At 41.6% G+C, this 20,589-nt stretch overlaps 1 protein-coding gene across 1 annotated transcript in view; it reads right to left on the bottom strand.

The window, feature by feature from the left end:
• Positions 1–19,749, bottom strand: part of LOC126241777 (uncharacterized) — a 65,470-nt gene extending 45,721 nt beyond the window's left edge. The window contains exons 1-2 of the mRNA XM_049948034.1: positions 19,558–19,749; positions 16,771–16,895 (exon numbers count right to left, since the gene is read on the bottom strand). Coding sequence (XP_049803991.1) covers positions 16,771–16,895; positions 19,558–19,576 — 144 coding nt within the window. The 5' untranslated portion in view covers positions 19,577–19,749. The remainder of the gene's footprint in view (positions 1–16,770; positions 16,896–19,557) is intronic.
• Positions 19,750–20,589: the final 840 nt, after the last annotated feature.

The raw sequence follows: 20,589 nt of genomic DNA, 5'->3' as shown, positions 1-20,589 counted from the left end.
GACCTTGTACTTTCATGGCAATTTTGTTTCATTTGGCAGATATCTGAAATGCATCAGCAAATATAATTTTTACCTACAAGTAATATGTTGATTTTATCAACCTAAAATAAGCATTGTTTAGTATGCCTAATGACATTCTTCCCCATTTTGCAGTTTGTCTGTGATGAAATTCAGTAACTGGGCTTGTGTTGTCCTTAGCATATGAGACAGCTCCCCTATACAACATTTTAATGCCATTAGATATTCAAACTCCCCTGTTTATCCTGCTGGACTAGCATTCCTGGAAGAAAGGACGATTGGGTTTTAACATTCCATTGATGATGAGCTCATTACAGATGGATCTCAAACTCAGATTGGGGAAGGAAATAAGTAAGAGTCCAGCGACTTAACACTGTGCCACCTAGTTTGATGGAATATCACAGAGACTGGTTTGGCCAAAGCTTAGCAGTTGTTTTCAGAATGAATCCTCCATTATGCAATTGGGTGTACACTGTTTTGAATATTTCTCATAATTTAAAACTGTGTGCTGGACCAGGACTCAAACTTGAGACCTTGCTCTTTGCAGACAATATTCCTAACAACTAAGCTATCCAAACAATTTACGATCTACTGTCCCAACTTCAATTCTAGCAATGCCTCTCTCCTACTTTCCACACTTCAAGAGAAGATTTCTCTGTGAGATATTTTCTTCCAGGAAAGGTAGTACAACAAGATATGTAGGAGAGCTTATATGAAATTTGGAACATGAGCGAGAGGGATAGATGGAATTGAGGCTTTTAAGGCAGACTGTGTGTTATGCCTGGATAGATCAGTCAGTAAGAGCACTGCTTGTGAAAGGCAAGGTTCCGGGTTCTGAGCCCTGGCACAATATACTATTTTAATATGGCAGGAAATACATGAAGATAAGTATGACTATGCTACTCCCCCCAAACATAGAAATTAAACTGTTGGTACCAATTGGTAGCAATCAAATAGATCAATTAATAATTTTTCCCCAGAAGATTTACTTAAAAAGTGAATACTGAAGCATTAGCTGGTCATTCCAGACAAACAGTAACAGGAATCCAATCACAACTGTGCAGAAGGCAACATCACCAGGTGTTACCATCTGCAGAGACGTCCATGGTGTCTGTGGCAACGTGAGGGGGGGGGGGGGGGGGGGGGGGGGAGGGACCAAAGGTGCAAAAAGTTCCAGAACCACTTGGATTGCCGTGTGTGAACAAAAGTGACTGGGACGAGGGCAGCCCCCACTACCAACTGATCCTGGGACGATGGTGGGCAGGATGGAACAGGGGGGCAGGAGGCATCTGGACATTAGTCCACAATGAAGGCCATTGGTACGGATAACGACGATGGCAGACTGGAGAGGAGAGCCTGTGGAAACGAAGACGTGTTTCCATGCTTGCTGATGGCAGCATCAGCTAAATACACTGTGACATGCTGACACTGGTCACAGAAAGCAAACCTATCGTCACTGCGGACAGAACCCCGACCATTGGGTTAGTTGAGTGTGGCTGAGCCTGCTCTTGGTGCGAATAATGAAGACACAGTAACCACGCTGGCTGTGGATGACAGTTGGAAACCATTGAGAGCACCATCCAAATCCCTTGGCTAAGACTGGCACACCAGGCACAAACGTCGACAAAACCAGCACTGCTGAGGGATGTCTGCTCAGCAGCTCGAGGGTGAGAAGTCTGGCGGGACTCTTGGCACAAATTGACATTGTTCTATAAGAGTTCTAAAAAAATGTGAGAGCCTCCTTGGCCAGGAAATCATCTTACCTACTTGTTCATCTGCCATGTCCTTGAAAGACTGCACCACAAATTGAGGACCATTGTCCAAAACCAGGGTGCAAGGCAAGCCCTGAACTGAGAATAACTTCGACAGGGTCTTAACAGTTGCATCTGCTGTTGCAGACTAACAGCAAATGACATCAGGAAAGCAGAAAAAGCATCAATAGCTAGTAACATGGAAGCATCTAAAAAAAGGACCACTGAAATCACCATGGACTTTTTCCCATCTGTGTAGGTGCCAGCCACAGCAAAGAAACAGTGCGCGGCATCACCTGCTGACTGAACACTGGTGACAGGCCATGACAAGGTGTTTCACCTCTTGAGTGATGCCTGGTCAAAATACATGGTGGTGTGTCAGTAGTTTTGTGAGAGAGATTACCCACTGAACCAGATGTAATAAGGGTAAGACCTATGCCCACCTTAGCTGCTGGAGGCACGATACAGGGAGTCAAACTTTTCTGTTGAAAGGAGAATAGCACCATCCAAGAGGGAGAGGCGATGGCGCAGATCGTAAAAATTCTGAAGCTGGTCTGAAGCCCGGCCCAGTGGATGGTCAGGACACCCTTGTTTTATCATGAAAATGACCTGCCAGAGCACCAGATCTGCACCACAGCAGGAGTAATATGAGAGCTGGTGATGGGGAACCCGTTCAACCTGTGCCTGATCTCTGTATTCAATTGAAAACAAAGCAGTTCCTCTGATCTACCAAGGTGTCAGGGCCAATGGGAAGCTGGGACAGAGCACTCGTGTATTCATGTTGTGACATGGGGCACAAATGAATCTCATAATTGTACCAGGACAAAATACACCCCAATGTTGAAGACAACGAGCAGCTTTATAAAGTAAGGACATCAACAGGTTAAACAGGAAAACCAGGATTTATGGTCCTCAATTAAATCAAACTTTGTACCATGCAAGAACACATGAAGTTTCTTTAAGGCATAGACAACACCAAAAGCTTCTTTTTCCACTTAAGAATAATGTTACTGACCCAAGTTGAGTATTTTCAATGCAAAGGCAATAGGATGTTCACAGCCATCTGAATGACGGTGGGCCAGGATCGACCCCACCCTGTACTCAGACACATCCGTGGCCAGGACTAGATGCTTGCCAGGGTGAAAAGTTGCAAGACTCAATGTGGAGCAAGGATATCCTTATTCTGCATCAAAGCACACTCACATGACCAAACAAAAAAACACATTTCTGTAGCAACAGATTCAAAGGGTGGGTTATACTTGCCTCCCTGGGAACAAACCAGTGGTAGTATGCCACTATGCCGAGGAAGGTCTGAAGTTCTCACAGATTAGATGGATGGGGTAAAGCCATAATTGCGGCGACATGTACCAAGGAGCATGAGCCCTGCCACAAAATTTCATTACCCAAATAAACAATGGAAGGTTGGAAAAGTGAGATTTAGCAAGGTTAATGTGAGGCCTGCAGTCTGCAGAACAGTAAACAAAGAACAGAGATTATGGAGGTGATCCTCCAAGGTAGCATCTGTCACAATGGTATCATCAAGATACTTAATGCACTGACAGACAACTGATTTAATGTCTTCTAAAAAATTTTGAAAGATGGCACACACACTAGCAACCCAAATCATTAGCCACTGATACTTACAGAGGCTGAAAGGCATATTAATAACAAGCAACTATTTTGATGCCTTGTACAATTGAGTTTAAAGATAGGCTTTGGCCAAGTCGATTTTCAAACAGAATTGCCCCCCCCCCCCCCCCCTATTGATAGTAACTCCTCCGGTCAAGGTAGGGGGTATGTGTCTATGACTACCTGTGCATTAATAGTGACCTTGAAGTCACCAAGGGATAAAGATGACAGGACGGCTTCTTCACAATCACTAATAGTGCAACCAAGTCACTTGAGGAAATCTGTCTAAGCTCTCCCAATTAAGTGATGTAGCTCCACCTTGACTTGGTTGCGGGAAGCTACTGGTACTGGTCGTGCCTGTAAAAAGCGAGGGCCGGTAGAGGGTTTATAGGTGATGTGTTCAGCAAATTTGTGTGCACAACGTAACACTTTACAGAACTGGTCCAAAATTCAGAATACAAGGAACCCAATTTGTGATGAAAGTAGCAAACAAATTTTTGGTACTCGCATCACTAATCACCAGCTATGTAACAGAATGGACAACTGACTTGTAAACTTTGTCAGCCATGTTGATCTACTGTTGTTGCAGTAGTGACTGGAGTAAAGCCTCCATGAAAGGGCCAAATGGAAGAAAAATCACAGGGTCTGAAACACACAAAAATCCTACCCTCACTTGTCACCTCTTATATTCTAAATAAGATAATAAGGAAAAACATAATAATAAAACAGTTATGGTTTGTTAGGTCATGGAGTGACAACAACAAGAATACACTGGATGTAGTTACAAGTAATAAGTATATTTGACAAATGAGAGCCTACATGCCCAGACATGGCATCATAAAGACACTGGCTCTCTCTGGTGTCACTGAAGTCGTGTTGCGCACACATGGCGGGACAGGACTGCGATTGCTGATCGGTCTGCACCTGGCAGCCACTTCAGGTAGCTGTGAGCATGCTGTTTGAATGTTGGTATGCAATACGCCTGCCATAGTGACATGACTCATGTCTGCTGTGGGCAGTAGGTTATAACAAGAATCACCAAAGAAAATTCCATAGACAGCACTCCCAGGCACAAGACATCATGACCCACAGGAACACAGTACCATACACATGGCCCTTTAAACCAAAACAAGCTCCTGCAAACTGATATTTTGATCAGAAAACACATTATTGCCTCTGTGTGATACTACACAGAGGCAATAATGTGTTTTCTGATCAGTGGTTTGACTATGCTAATAAGATCTCCATACATATTGATTCCGAAGTTCAGGATGATGTTCCGAATCTGAAAATCTATGCACCGAATCCTTGTCACTTTGCTGAAGTCACCAATGGGTGGGAAGCTTGCAGTCCTATGTGATGGCACAGATTTAGCATCCAGCAATACTACAATAACCGTGCTGAATTAGAGATGGCTACCATCAAAAGGGTGCTCCTAAATCAACTCTTTACTGATGACAGTACGTAAGGGTGGCACAGAAAAGCAGCCATCTGATTATTGCCTTCCCAGATGGAGAGTAGTATTTCACAATATTGTTATTTGACCTGCTTGCACCATACACTTCACCTCGAATTCTCTACCAAGCATTTCAGTGCGTACTTGTTTCCACTTTAGATTTTACCACAGACTATCTTTGATAGTTGTTGACTAGAATCACAACCTACTCATACCAGGACTGTGGCTTTTAGATGTGTTCTGCTTGCATTTTGGCATTAGCAATCTCAACACTCATAATAAACAGATGTCTCTCATATGTTACAACAACACTAGTACACTTGTGCTCATGGGATGTATGACATACATCTACTCAGATGATGTGTCACAAAAATAGAGTCTAACAAAATCCAAGATTTAGTTTAAGAACATATTAGTATATTTTTACGACTACCATTTTTGTGTGGCTTCAGCCAGAAAGAGTATTAATTATATATCTATTTTATCAGAAAAAGCAATACAATTCATTTGTAAAGCAACTCTGGTTCTGCAGCAGTAATCATTTCCGTCAGTCACATGATATTTTTTTAATTAAAACTTCCATGTACATTAAGGTGTGGCGTCGATCCACGGATCGATAGGCCAAAACATCATATGTGTATTATGTGTTCGAGTTGATCTTTGTTTTTGCATACTTCCGGGACCTCAGTTCCCGCCCAGTCTTCGACCTGTACGTTTGTCGTGTAGTAAAAGTATTGATGATTAGAAGAGAGAACCATGGTCATTACCTTACCACCTTGATATCTCCTTCAGTGGTGACCCCGAAGTTCAAATAATCCGTCGAATCGAGTACAAAGTGACTACCGCGCAGGCTTCCGCGTTCCGCATGGACCTTTGTCCGCTATACAATGGCCTTCTACAACACGCCGTCACTGCCCGGTTTTCACCAGCAACAGCAACTAAATTCAAGCACGCCAGCTGTAGTCGGTGCCTGACGTGAATTTCAGTCCTATAGCCTCTAGAACCCAGGGACCTCGTCAGGTGCAGTAGTTTTGAACATGATGCCAGCGATCTCCGACTCCGGCTTTGTTAGCCCTGAAGTGCTTCAGTTTTCACCGCACAGCAGTACAAGAAACCACTACACAATGATACCGAACTTTAATGCAAGTACTGTAAATAGGGGGGGGAGCATAGTTTTCATAATGTGCCACAACAGGACGCCTTTTTGAATGTGCAAGATCCATGTGTGCATCACTCCGCGCCAGTTGCACACTACGTGAATGATATTCGCCGGCCTATTACTCCGAGTGTTCATCAGTGCAGTAATTTGAGCGTGTCAGGTTCCACCAAGCTCATCAGTGAGTCTGTGATGGACAATTTCGCTGCAGATGTGGAGGACCAATCGCATAATAACCTGTCGAGCAACCGCCATGACCACTTTGACCTTCTGCCGCAACAACCGGTCCCGCTTTGCTCCATGCCGGGCTTCCTGCTAACAGATTTCGCTTCCCCTCCAGCTACTATGAACACAGCTGGCACGTCTGCTTCCTCTCTACCGTCCTCATGATGCAGAGTTAGCTTTGACTTGCCTACTCTTGCATTGGCGAGTGGCTGACCGCATTCTTCGACCGCCAGTTCGTCGAATCTACCGAAATTTCCGGCATTCAAACCTGTCCACCTGGAATTCTGGTTCAACCCGGTCGAGCAAGCTTTCAGTGTCTGTGCACTTCATGACAATGCCCGTTTCACATGCCTCATGAACCACCTCCACGACCATGTCAACTTAATTTATGACCTGGTTAAGTCACCTCCTCCGAACGAGAAGTACGCTACAGCTAAACAAGCAATACTGGAACGTGTCTCCAAGACAAGAAGAGAAAATGTTCGACAGCTCGTCTATGAAGAACGCCTCGGCGACAGATCTCCGTCCCAGTTGTGGCGATGCCTTCGACTTCTCGTCGGTGAATGCAACATGCCAGACGTACGCTCACTAAGATTTGGATGGAAAAGCTGCCGCTGTCTGTCCAAACGGCCATCTCCACCTACAAAGATAGACCAAATAGCGAATGCTTGTGTGCCGCCGACCGAGCTTACTCCGCTCTACTACGTGAACGCCGTGCCCAGCAGTCCGGCAGCTACACCAGTTTCCGACCACAACCAGGGCCCCAACGTGGAACTACTGGCACCTTCATCTCCACACAACAACAGCACATCTGACTCCACAGAAGATTCTGGGCTGCCGCCGTTTGACCACTCGCAGGAGCAGACGTCCGCCCATAAATACTGTTTCTTCCATTCAAAATTCAAAGAACAAGCACGCAATTGTAAACCGGCATGCACCTACCCAAACTTCAACTGCAGGTAGGCAGCGGTGCCACCTCCTGCGACATAAACAACAGGCACCGTCCCACGCTCCATTCGGTGTCCAACTCTAATGCTTCGAATGGAGGAGTCTACGTCCGCAACTTTAACTCTGGCACAAACTTTCTCATCAACACGGGCGCAGATGTTTCCCTACTTCCATCTTGTCTTGCTACTGAAAAGATTCGACTACACAAAACTGTGCTACTTGCTGTAAACTATGTAGGCTGTGTGGCATCATGAAAATTCATTCGACAGCATACCACCCCTAAAGCAATGGCCTCGTGGAACGTTGGCATAGGACGCTTAAGACGGTCCTACATTGCCATGGCCTCCTTTGGACAGAAGCCGTGCCATTCATCTTACTCGGTTTGTGGACCACTTTCAAGGAAGACCTTAAAGGTTCAGTGGCCAAGTTCGTCTACGGCCAGTCCTTTACACTGCCAGGCGAACTTGTTGCTCCTACTCCAGTCACCAAACCGTCCGAACTGCCGCCCTTGATAAAATGGGTGAGGTTACACTATAACAAGCTTCAAGCCCCGCCCCCTTCCAGCCACACTCCGCTGTACGCATATGTTCTCAAGGTGCTCGACACTTGCGAATTTGTGTTCCTTCGCGACGACACTGTAAATGCCCCGTTACAGCCCCCTTATACAGGCCCGTACAGAGTTGTCAAACGAACCAGTAATACAATGGACATCGTAATTAAGGGCGCAGTAATTACTGTCTCCTTCAGCAGGGTTAAACCCGCTCGCATCAAGTTTTCCCCTACCTCACCCACTGTTGAAGAGACCACGCACTCTGGTCACCCTTGGTCTTCTTCCTCTGCTCATGATTCGAGTAAACTCATGCCTCCACCGGCCCCGTCAACGAGCCCACACTCATTCCGGAGTTTTCTACCTCCCGGCTCCCATAGCAGAGGCCCCAGCTCCTAGGGCTCTAATATAACAGTTCCATCTTTGTGCGACAGCACACCGTGCCGCTCTTCTAACTGGTGCAGACTGCAGGTTCCTGCCATGCCCACTCAGACCTCACCGTCTGACACTCACCCCTCTACTCGCAGCACACCGCCCTCACCGTGCTACGGTTTCCCCACCCGACCGGCTCAGCATACCTCTCCGTTAGCAGTTGCCACTTATGAGCTCTCTACCCACCTCCAGCCTAATGACATTTGTGGTTTATCTGTCATAGTTAGTGGTGATACTGCATTAGTGCTGCTTGCGTGTGACGATTCGTGTGACTCGTTAGGTGGTGTGTCACAACGTGTAGTGATGCGTTTCAAAATCTCTTGAAGTGCTACGTGTGGCAACCTATGTGCTTACATTAGGCCTAGTGGAAAGGTGATCATTAGGTTCCCTGCCGACGACACCCTTCCACACCAGCACTCCCACACTGGCCGCCGACTACGACCGCCGACGTCGCTTCAAGACTTCAGCATCAGCATTCCAGGGTTAGCTCCACACTCTCCTCCCACACGGCCCGTGCCGTTAGATGCGGAGGAATTCACTGTAATCCACTTAAACTCTCGCCAACACCCCCCCCCCCCCCCGCCTTCGGATACGTACTCCATACTGCATGGGGGGGGGGGGGGGGGGGGCTACGTGGTGTCCACCTAAACTCAAAAAGTAGGAAGCTTTAATACTGACTATAAGAAAATACAAGTCAACTCCAAGCTGGCCAGATGTGTTACATGTGACAAACAGATATCCAGAGAAAGCAATAAAAACAGTTGTGTAACTTATTCATGGGCTAAGATATTACTGGGAGCAAATATAGATCAGGCAAGCAACATAAGGAGAATAGATTGACCTAACCTGACTAAATCAGAGTCCTTCGATCTGCCTTGGAAAATAAGGGAGACAGTTAGAATAATCTGCTCAAACCATGAAGTAAGCAAGGACTTCCTTTCAAATGGAAAAAGATGCCCAGCCCATCTTGCAGTCAGAGTGAGAGACCCGAGATGATTCATCACGCTGTGAAACAGTGAACTGTAACATCTTATCCAGACAGTGTGAAGGACTTCCTGACACTGACCAAGATGGTGTTTACATGATTGGGAAAGAGGCTGTGCCCATGTGTGTGTGAGTTGTGTTTGTGTTTTTTGTCTATTTCTGATGAAGGCCTTCTTAGCTGAAAGCTTACTTTCTGACAGACTTTTTGTTGTGCCTATCTGTGACTCAGCATCTCCTCTACATAATATTGTCACATTCCATTCTGGATTTTCCATTGTTTAATTTAATATTATAGGTGCTACTCCAGCTCTCTATTTTATCATGTGTGCATGATATTTTCCCTGTACACTTTATCAATTTACAATGGTACTGTTGTTTTGTTGTTGTTGCGATCTTAAGTCCGAAGACTGGTTTGATGCAGCTGAACATGCAACTCTATCCTGTGCAAGCGTCTTCATCTCTGAGTAACTACTGCAACCTACAACCCTCTGAATCTGCTTACTGTATTTATCTCTTCATCTCCCTCTACAACTTTTACCCTCTATCCTGCCCTCCAATACTAAAATGATGATCCCTTGATGCCTCAGAACGTGTCCTACCAACCGATCCCTTCTTCTAGTCAAGTTGTGCAAAAATTCCTCTTCTCCTCAATTCTATTCAGTGCCTCTTCATTAGTTACATGATCTACTCATCTAATCTTCAGCATTCTTCTGTAGCACCACATTTAAAAAGCTTCTATTATCTTCTTGTCTAAACTGTTTAGCATTGATGTCCACACATGGCTGTGCTCCATACAAATACTTTCAGAAAAGACTTCCTGAGACTTTAATTTACAGGCTGTATCAAAAAGAACCATCTGATTTAACATGTCTATATTTCTGAAACTAATAAACACATACAGTGAATTCTGTTTTTTGATGAACGGGAAACTCAAAAAATTTTTTCATAAGGCTTAATCATTTGGTTCAGTGCGACCAATCCATTGTTCAGTGACACTTTGATTTAAAAATTCCTGAACTTCCAGATGCCAGTGTGGCGGTGCCCCATCCTGTTAGTGAATGAAGTAGATAGAATCAGTCTCCAATTGTGGGAAAAGAAAGTTCTCCAGCATATCAAGATATTTGCTCCCTGTAACAGTGTTCACGGCAAAGAAAAATGGACCATACACCTCTTTCCATGAAACTGCACAAAACACATTAACTTTTGGAGAGTCCCTCTCATGCTGTACAACTTCATGGTGGTTGTTCCATACCTCATATTCTCACATTATGATGGTCCACCTCTCCATTTAAATGGAATATTGCCTCGTCACTAAGCATGGAAAAAAACCAATCATCCCCCATCTTGCCAAGGACGAAATAAAAGAACTCCACACACTGTTGTTTGTCACCTTCACGAAGAGCTTGTAGTAGCTGAATTTTTTTATGGTTTCACGTGGTAACGTCAATGCAACACATGCCAAATGGACACTGGGGGCTTGCTGGGCTGTGGAGCTGCACAGCAAATAGATTTCTGCGGACTCTTTGTGAAACTATGGCGGATCGTTCAATGTCTCTGTCAAACATCAGGGACAGCATGGCAATTCGCCTTTACACAAACATGTTTCTTGGAATTGTTCATGCCATCATCTAATGCTCTGTGCTGTAGGAAGACCCATGCTGTACAAAAGTTACAATGAACTGTTATTACTGACCCGCACTGTGCAAAACGTAGTACACGAAACACTTTCTGTTGTTCCAACACTGTTTTTACTAGAACTGAAGTGGCGCACACTGTTGATACCTAGCGGGAACCATGTAAAGCTTGAGAGTTTGCTCTTTCTAACAGTATGTTGCTCACACACATATCTCAAATAACATAATAGTTACAAATTTTTTAAAAAAATAGGTGATTCTTTTTGGTACACCCTGTATATTCGAAGTCAACAAATTTCTCTTCTTAAGACACGCTTTTCTTGCCATTGCCAATCCACATTTTATATCTTCTCTACTTTGACCATCATCAGTTATTTTGCTGCCAAAATAACAAAACTCATCTAGTACTCCATTATTTTCATTCTGACTTCGTTGATATTCATCTTATATCACCCTTTCAAGACACTGTCCATTCTGTTCAGCTGCTATTCCAAGTCCTTTGCTGTCTCTGGCAGAATTACAATGTCACTGGCAAATCTCAAAGTTTTTGTTTCTCCTCCCTGGACTTTAATTCCTATTCAAAATTTTTCTTTGGTTTCCTTTACTGCTTGTTCAATATACAGATTGAATAACATCGGGGACTGGCTACAACCCTGTCTCACTCCCTTAACCACTGCTTCCCTTTTATGCCCCTCGACTCATAACTCTGTACAACTTGTAAACAGCCTTTCACTCCCTGTATTTTACCCCCGACACCCTTAGAATTTGAAAGAGAGTATTCCAATCAACATGATCAACATACTTGAGTTCAATGGCTGCTTCACACCCTACACCATCTGGAACTGCCCCCCCCCCCCCCCCCATCACCAATTTTCTGAACTGCACAGATGGGAGTTATCCTTACAACACATTCTCCATTCCTGAAATCATCCTGGCCTCAACCTAAAACCTACTGCCTCACAGCCTCCACCCAAATATTTCCAACCCCCCCCCCCCGCCATGTCCTATCATATTTTCCACGCTCACGTCCTTCTACCCTCGCTGTGCACCACTTTCTATGAATGCACCCACCAGTCTTATCCCCTTCACTGCTATTCTACAATTCTGCCCTCCCCCCAACCATCTAGTCCCTGCATGCTCCACCAGGCATCAATGACTTCTCTCCCCCCCATCCATACCCTACTATCCCTCCTCCCTTTGTGCCCCACTCTTGATTGCGACATAGTTGCCTTCTGGCTAAATAGGCCAGAGATAGCAGTCGTGTGTGCATGAGATTTGTTTGGTTGTGTGAATGGGTTTTCCTTTCTGATGAAGGCTTTGGCCGAAAGCGCATCTGTAAAAGTATTTTTCAGCATGGTTGTCTGCAACTCAAATATAACAACAGATATACAGGGAATGAAGCACTTAGCAACTGTTAGAACTGTACAAAAAATTCTACCCTTTGCTCTTCATAGATGAAGGCTTGGATATAGACTGGATTTTTTTAAACACTTGTAACAAAGAAGCAAATATAGAGCATTTATGAATAAAAGACAACTGACTATCTACATTTTGGTTTTTAGGTTTTATTTCCAAAACATACTGAAAATCAAATCTAAGATCTAGGTTGTCTGTATTTCAGTGTTTAGATTCCACTTCTAATAAGTGTTATTAAGAAAACCTGAAAACTGAAATACAGAAGGTCGAGAGACTTTTATTCATATGATAGAAATCTTTTACTCACTCTATGTACAACATGAAACCATCATGGATTCGTCAAAAAATGAAATAAGTGCTTCATTTCATGCATCTCTACTGGTGTACTCATCACAGACCTTGTCTCACAAGCAACTGCGGCCTTTAACTTTTTCCAGAAACTCAGTCACTAAAATTTCATTCATCTCATGCTCTTACATGTATATTAGAACAACATTTAACCCTGCATGTAGTGAAACCATGGATAAATGTTCCCATTGTGTCACAAATATTTGTACATGTGCTGAACACAATCTGTCACTGATTTTTCTCTTTGTTATTTTGTGTTTATCATGAGTTTCCTCTATGATGTTCTCACAGTATCTATTTGTGCCAAATGTGAAAAAAATACATTTGTAGATTAACTGACCAAGAGACAAATACAGAAGCAATTCAGAGGGGTGTAAATTGCAGTAGTTATTCAGAGATGAAGAGGCTTGCACAGGATAGAGCAGCTTGAAGAGCTGCATCAAACCAGTCTTCGGACTTAAGACAAACAATTCTTAATAAGTGAGCCATTTTGACAGGCTTTGTGATTATAACGTGTCAAACAGTTGCAGTCATTAATGATTGGAAAAAATAACATGTCTCATGAATCTTCAACAATGCGTAGATCTCGGGTTGCTCTAGAAAAGTATTTGTGACACTGCTGATGGCATTATATCTCCTAAAGCTCACTCCACATTCCTAAAGGCTCTCCTTCAAGATGGGATTTACAGAATTAGTAATAAGCACATGTGATTTTAAATATTTAAACTTTTACTGAGGGAGTGCCAGAAAAAAGCAGTCACTGTTGATAATGGAGAGTGTTCAAGTGGTAGAATTATGAACAGGTATAGCAGTTTACATCATTACAAGAAAAATCTTTAATTCAGTAATCTGTACTTCATGTCTTCCAGTAACTTTTTGAATGAAACTATGAGAAAGCACTTAGGTTGACCAAATTTTTGAGGAGAAAAAGACAATAACATAACAACAGGCTATATCAGGAGCAACTGAACATAACTATAATGAATGTTGGCTTCGTTCTACAACATAATGATCATGTGATCTCATATGTGCATAAACATTATGAGAAGAAAACACTACAATACTTATTTTGAGTCTGTATTAATATTTTGAACTTAGGTTGCGGTGGCAGGCTGATCTGTAACACAGCCCAACATGTAGCTTAGATCGAAAGGTGATAGTTTGGTTGTAAGTAGGCCAAACAGTATGGAAAACTTCACCTAATACAACACTCGAATTAATTAAGGAAGAAAAAGTCTTAGCAGTTTACAACAGCATAAAGAACTATGATAAATATTGGTGTTATCACATAGATATTTAACAGGCTCTAGATCACCAACAAGCATTTTATTTCACTGTAAAAGCAATGGCTTTTTCACAGTAGGAACTTTTCTATCAGTTTTTGAATGTTAAATTTAGCTTCAGTAAGCAGAAATAGTTTAAAGTAATTGAACCATAGTCAGTTATTGATAGTTTTGAACAGCTGATTCACTTCTCCAATGGATATCTTGACTCATGCCATGCAGCTGAGCGTTCGTTACCAAACATTGATCTCACTTTTATCTCTGTACATCATTCACCGGATGATAACTTCGAAAACTTTATTGCACTGATGGCTAACTGTTTATCTTACCCTATGCACCTTAAGTCTAAACTCGCATCGTGTGGTGACTTCAACATACACATAGGAAGTGGAAGTACTAAAGAGAGGGTTTTCATGAACTTAATGAACAGCTATGGGATGTTTGTAGCAAACCAGCTCCGAACAAGAGGTGTTGCCTGTCTAGACACAGTTGTCACCAAACTCAGTACTTGTGAATATAATATCAGTGTAGTTGAACCAATGATTGCAGGCCACAGTGCATTAGTAATGGAGCTTAGTATGGAGAGTAAAAGTAAATTGCAACCAATCTCATGGCACTCAAGTTACACAATCAGTAAAAGGATTATCAAAGAAGAAAGATTTAATGGCCTTAAAGCAGCACTGTCTAGTGCAAACTGGCAACAGAAACTTACAGAAATGGGGTACAGTGACTCATTTGAATGTCTGTTCCAAACATTAAGAACAAAATTTGATGACATTTTCCCAGAAGTCCCCAAGATGAACCCTGCAATAAGTCGCGAGGAAGGGAAAAACCCATTAAAGGGAAGATATGGTATACACCTGAGATAAAGAAACTACAATGCATCACCAAAATATTCAGAGACCATACAAATATAGCCGTAGATCTTCCAACTAAAGACCTGCTTCACAGTAACTATTTAAGAGAGAGAGGGAAAAAAAATCTACAGAAAGGCAGTGGAGGCTTCAAAAAAGAGACACAATGACAAGCTCATTAAAGAGGCTCATAATCTATGTAAAGCAGCAGGGAATCTGGTAAATGAGTACAGGAAGAACCCTAATTCCATCTTAAATTCCAGTAGTCCTGATGCCTTCAACCGGTACTTTGTTAGCATAGTGGAAAGTATGGTAAAGGAAACTCCAGTTTCAGGTTTAGATCCCACGGTCAATATAAAAAATGTAAGCTGCACATTTAAAAACTGGGAGGAAATAGACCCTGAGGACCTTGTAAAAATCGTGAAGTCCTATAAGCATTCAGAAACTCCAGACATCTATGGTGTGCCCTGCACAGTACTGAAGAAAATAATACCAGAGTTTGCTCAGCCACAAGCCACAGTAATTAACAAGTGTTTATTTTCTGGTGTCTTCCCAGATTTCCTGAAGGTGGCATGGACAGTACCAGTCTACAAAAAAGGCGACCCATGCAAAGTGTCCAGCTCCAGACCTATTTAAATAATACCCATTCTTGCTAAAGTCACGGAGTCCGTAATGAAACATCAGATACAAAATTACTTTGAAAACAATAAACACTTCCAGGACACACAGCGTGGTTTTCGCAAGGGAATGCCAACAGTCACAGTGGTACTGGACTTAATCACCAAGATAAGGGAGGGGTTTGAAGATAGAGAGAGTGTGGCATTCACACTCAGCGACCCGAGCAAAGCATTTGGTTGCATCTCACACAAGATACTGATTAATAAGCTGAAGTGTCATGGTATTGAAGGTGCGGTCCTAGCTACTCTTCAATCCTATCTTGAAAACAGAAGACAAATAGTACCAGTCCACAGAGCAAACTCCCAACAGCAAAAGTCGGAAAATGGTGTACCCCAGGGATCCGTCATAGGACTTCTCCTGTTCCTTATTTATGTCAATAATATAGGTTGTACCTACAACATTCTACAGTTTGCTGCTGATACCACATTCTTTGCAAAGGGAAAAACGGCTGAATGAGCTCTGTTGGCAGCAGAAAACTCAACACATGATATACGAAATACGCCGGGAAAATTTCAGAAGTCACATCAGCAATGTAGGCTGCCAGGATAACATGGAGGCTGTCAAACTACTAGGTTTCATGATAGATAGCAAACTGACAGTGAACAAGCACACCGAGTATGTGTATTCAAAGCTCTTTCATGTTATACACCTGGTAAGAAAACTAAAAGGTGTATTAACTGACCAATACCTAATAATAGTTTATTATGCACTCTTTCGTAGCCATATTAATTATGGTCTGCAGTTATGGGAACACTCTGCAGGTTGTAAGGAAGTGTTAATGCTCACACAAAGTTGTCATGATCATTACAGCAAGAAACAAACAGGAGCACTGCAAACCTATATTTACCAGGTTAGGGATAATGACCGTATTCGCCCAATATGTGTTTCTATGCCTCTGCAGTGTAAAAGAAAACCAAGGTGATTTCAGCACAAGGAAAGACATTCATAATCAGTAAACCTGCATCAAGAGGAACATTGAAGTACCAAGTTGTCGACTGATTGGAACACAACACAATTTTCCAGTAGTAGCCCTAAAAATGTTCAGTACACTGGACCGAGAAGTGCAGTCACTGCCGCTAGGACTGTTCAAAAGGACAACTGCACATGACTTGAAAGAACACTCATTATATTCCACTGGAGAATTTCTCAATATTGACCAATGTGAATGGACAAAATAATATTGTCTTAATATGTTATATCTGCCCTTATTGTGAATACTTTTCTGTATGTTGTATAAAACTGTAACCAAATCTTATATTTGTAACCCTCTCCAGTCACGACTGTAAATGACATAGACCTAGAAACAAAGTAATAGTAAACGAATTGATGAATATTTTCATTTCAAGAGACAAACAATGTTTTGTGTTAAAACTTTATAATTACTAAAAAAAATTATAATTGACGTACTTACAGTAGATTGTTCAGTTTCAAGCTTCTTTTTAAGTGATACTGCTACTTGTTTTGCTGTGATATTTGTTGGTTTTGATCTGACTATGGCTATGGCAAGGGCAAGTTTAACCCTCTCTTTCAGTTCTTCTGTTAGCAGACAAAAAAAGGAATACATAATACTAGTAAGTAAACAATGCAAGTGACTAACATTTACAAGTAAATAGTGTGCACATTATTAAGTCACTTTTACATCCCAACTTCTGCAGGACAAAGAAAACAGTAAGATTTAATCTATAATCTCCAGAAAATACCTATCAATGCTTCTGAAATATCCTGTTATTAACTGATCCATAAATCTGACCACCTATTAATTTTGGCAGAGGCACCGAAGAATGTTTATTTCCCTACACTCCCAGAACTGCAATGAATATACAGCATACTTCGTGATGATGTTACAAACTTTCAGGAATGATGGAGAAGTGTACATGTTTCACTTGAAGGTAAGGGTCTCTTGTCTGGAAAAGACCAAGTCAAAAATTATAGTCTCTTGAGGTATGCACTTTGGAGCTCATGTTTACTAGACATTTTTTTTCTCCTTTTGGTCCACACTACCTCCTACCAAAATATGGAAAGCAAAGAGCTTGCAGTAGAAGAGACCAGGTCAATGGAAGCGTCCGATTCCACCCATTGACTTTGACCGATGACGTAAGGCTGTTGTGGTTTGTGATATCACAATGGCGCGGAGTTTAGTTTGTGAGAGTGTTTGTGGGTGTTTTGGTGTGATTGATGATGCTTTTGGTTTAGTTTGCGTGTGACATGTTTATAGGTGGTGTATTGTTTTGGTCGGTGGTTCTCTCTGGTGGTGTGTTTATGGGTAGTGTGTTATGTGGCATAAGGGGTTCATTTCCATGGTAGCATTGCACGTGTGTGGTGTTGGTGGTGACTGTGCTTTCAGCGAATGTTTTTCAGTGAGTTAACGATTTTGGTTTTGTTATGTCGACGTAATTGTAGTTTATTTTTCTGTTCGTCGAGTGTAAATTTTGATAAATTGCTTTGTTTATGTCTTTGGTAGGTACTGATATGACTGACAAGGACAACAGTTTTCGGTTGTCGGCGATGATGGGGGACAGTGCGTTGTCACTAATAAAATTTCTTCAGCTATTGGCTAAAGTCAAGAACTATTCAGTGTGTCGTGAAGAAATGAGGCTTACTAAAGTTCCGGCGTCTCAGACCAGGGATGGCTATATGTGGATTTGTCATAAGGATAACAGGTCAAGGGAAGTGTTCGATTCCAATTTTGATTTTCTAGGTGCCCTTTTTTGTGGTAGGATTAAGTGTGACGGTGTTGAAAGTGTAGAGGTTTATAGTGTGGTATCGGTAGTTTATGTTGACCTATATCGGTCTACGGAAGTGATCGATCCCAGTGGACTTTGTGTATAGTGGAATTTGAGAAGGCTGTAGAGTCTTGTTATTTTAGTGTTTTTTGTCGTTTGGTGTAGTGGCGTGTATTTACATTTAGTTTGTCCCCACCCAAAAACCCCCAATCTCCCCCACTTGTCCCGTTATTCTCATTATATTTTTGGATAAATATCTGTTTGGTGGTTTTTCGATCTATTTTCGTGTTTGGTGCCATGTTTACGTGATGACGTTATAGGAGGCTATGGGAGCTGCTATGAATGGTCGTTTCCGCCATATTGGTGACGTCATTGGTCAAAGCAGAGGGGTGGAATCGGATGCTACCGTTATCCCAAGAGGCCCACTGTCAGAGGTACCAGAACAATGTTCACCTGCAACTTTCAACTCTGTCTTTTCCAGACAAGGGTCCCTGACCTCAAATTGGCACACATACCGTTCTCCATCATCTCTGGATGTTTATACAATCTACATGGAAACTCCATACTATATATCAAAATCAACAGCAAGCCTTTCTCCTATTAACTAAAGGAGACATCTAAATACATATAATATGGCGATAAAGATGAAAAATTTCGCTATACGAAACGACTTTCTTTTACCAATAACAGTGTTTTGTCATGAAAGTGTACACTGTATTTTAGGTTCAAACATAATGTCTTTGTCCATAAAGGCATACAGAAATTATGCAAACATGGATCACTCGACAGCTGAATTCTACATTGTCATAAAATTTACATACTGAATTTATTCATGAGAAATGTTAGGTTTTTAATGCCGCCAAGTTTGTGACTCATTACAACTACAATACTACTGTGAGGAATGCGGTTACATTTGTGTACAGATTGAAAATTTCATGACAGGCATGACGTAGCACCTTGTTCTGGGCAAATAATCTCCAACAGGCAGATATAATCTCAAGTGAGAACCACAAAATAATGCTACAGCATCTACTGTTCATTTTATACGGGGGAATATTCACTAATATCTGGATGCAAATACAAAAAACTTTACATTCATAAACTCATTGATGAGTATCGAAGAAGATAACAAAAGCAATAGTATTTGACTACAGAAGGGTATACAAACACTAGAAACAGCGCCTGCTCTACAATACTTATAAAGCTATCATCACAGATTTTTTTAATGAAAATGTGCCAGTACCACAGGACATTAAATTTTTCTATAATTTCCCAAGTCTCGGAATTCATAAATTAGTATGGGTCCAAAACAGTAAATGGTTTTAAAAAATTCCAATATGCACGTGAACTATACGCGCTGTGACTTTCAAGTAGCATATCACTGTGAAGAATAATTTCATACACCGAGAAACTTAATAAAAATATTCGTCCCGCACTGTGTTACAGAATTTGTAGCTCTTAAAAGCTAAACTTACCGGATGGGTTCTGAAACATATTATATGCTGACAAACTTCACACACAGACTTTACAAATACAGTTTATTTCTTTCCTTGTATTACAGAGCCATTGGGTATTTAGTTTCCCTAAATGAAACTCAAATACCTGAGAAAGAATATGTTGACACTGCAAGTTTACAAACACCATTTCGTATTTCCCACACACACATGTTGTACCTTGTTACTCAAAGATCTTACGCATCTAATTGCATAGATATTGGTAAGCTACGGAATTATTATTTGATAGAAGCAAAGTACTTCAATAAAGGTAGCTTGCCTCCAATAACAAAATATTAAAAGTTACTGGGTACTGAAATTAGATCTCCAGGATATAAAGTGTGTTTAGTTTAACCCTAGGAAACCAAGGTATTTTAGGTTATTCGGAGCAGCAACCAAGCGAAAATTTTTCCCGTGTCACAACAAGCTGTAAATCCTGTATTATGCATTTAATTTAAGCAACTGAGTTTTCATTGTGAAATCAGTTTAACAGCAAATAGTGACAACCTAACTAAAAACTTAATTTTTTGATCATATATTTTGAATATAACAAGCAACAGTGGTCGAATCTTGGACAATGAAAGTTGATATAAAGTATAAACATAAAGTCTGTACTTGAGTACACAGGCTGTCCAGAATCTCTATGCACTCTTTGATAAATACAGTTTTATCCTTGATAGAAAGCTTCAAAAACAGAAATAAAAACACATGCATAAATATAGGTTATGGTACATTCAAGATTTTCAAAGAAAACGCTCACTGCTTGGAGAGAATACTGTCATTTACAGATGACATTTACCTCCTGCACACAAAATGGTTGATTCTGAATGACGCTTACACAGATGAAGACCACAACTTCCGGTGGTTTTCGTGATGTTGTCTCTGGCTCTCTGGTTACTTGCATCCTTCAAGTATTTGTACCGTAAAACGGGGTGAATAGAAACAGCAGGGTGAACAGAAACAAAACTTCATATACGCAATTACTTTGAAAACTATAAGGTTGTACAAGACATT

This window comes from Schistocerca nitens, chromosome 1 (assembly GCF_023898315.1).
Source record: "Schistocerca nitens isolate TAMUIC-IGC-003100 chromosome 1, iqSchNite1.1, whole genome shotgun sequence".
NCBI lineage: Eukaryota > Metazoa > Arthropoda > Insecta > Orthoptera > Acrididae > Schistocerca > Schistocerca nitens.
This window is presented reverse-complemented; position numbering and strand designations above follow the sequence as displayed.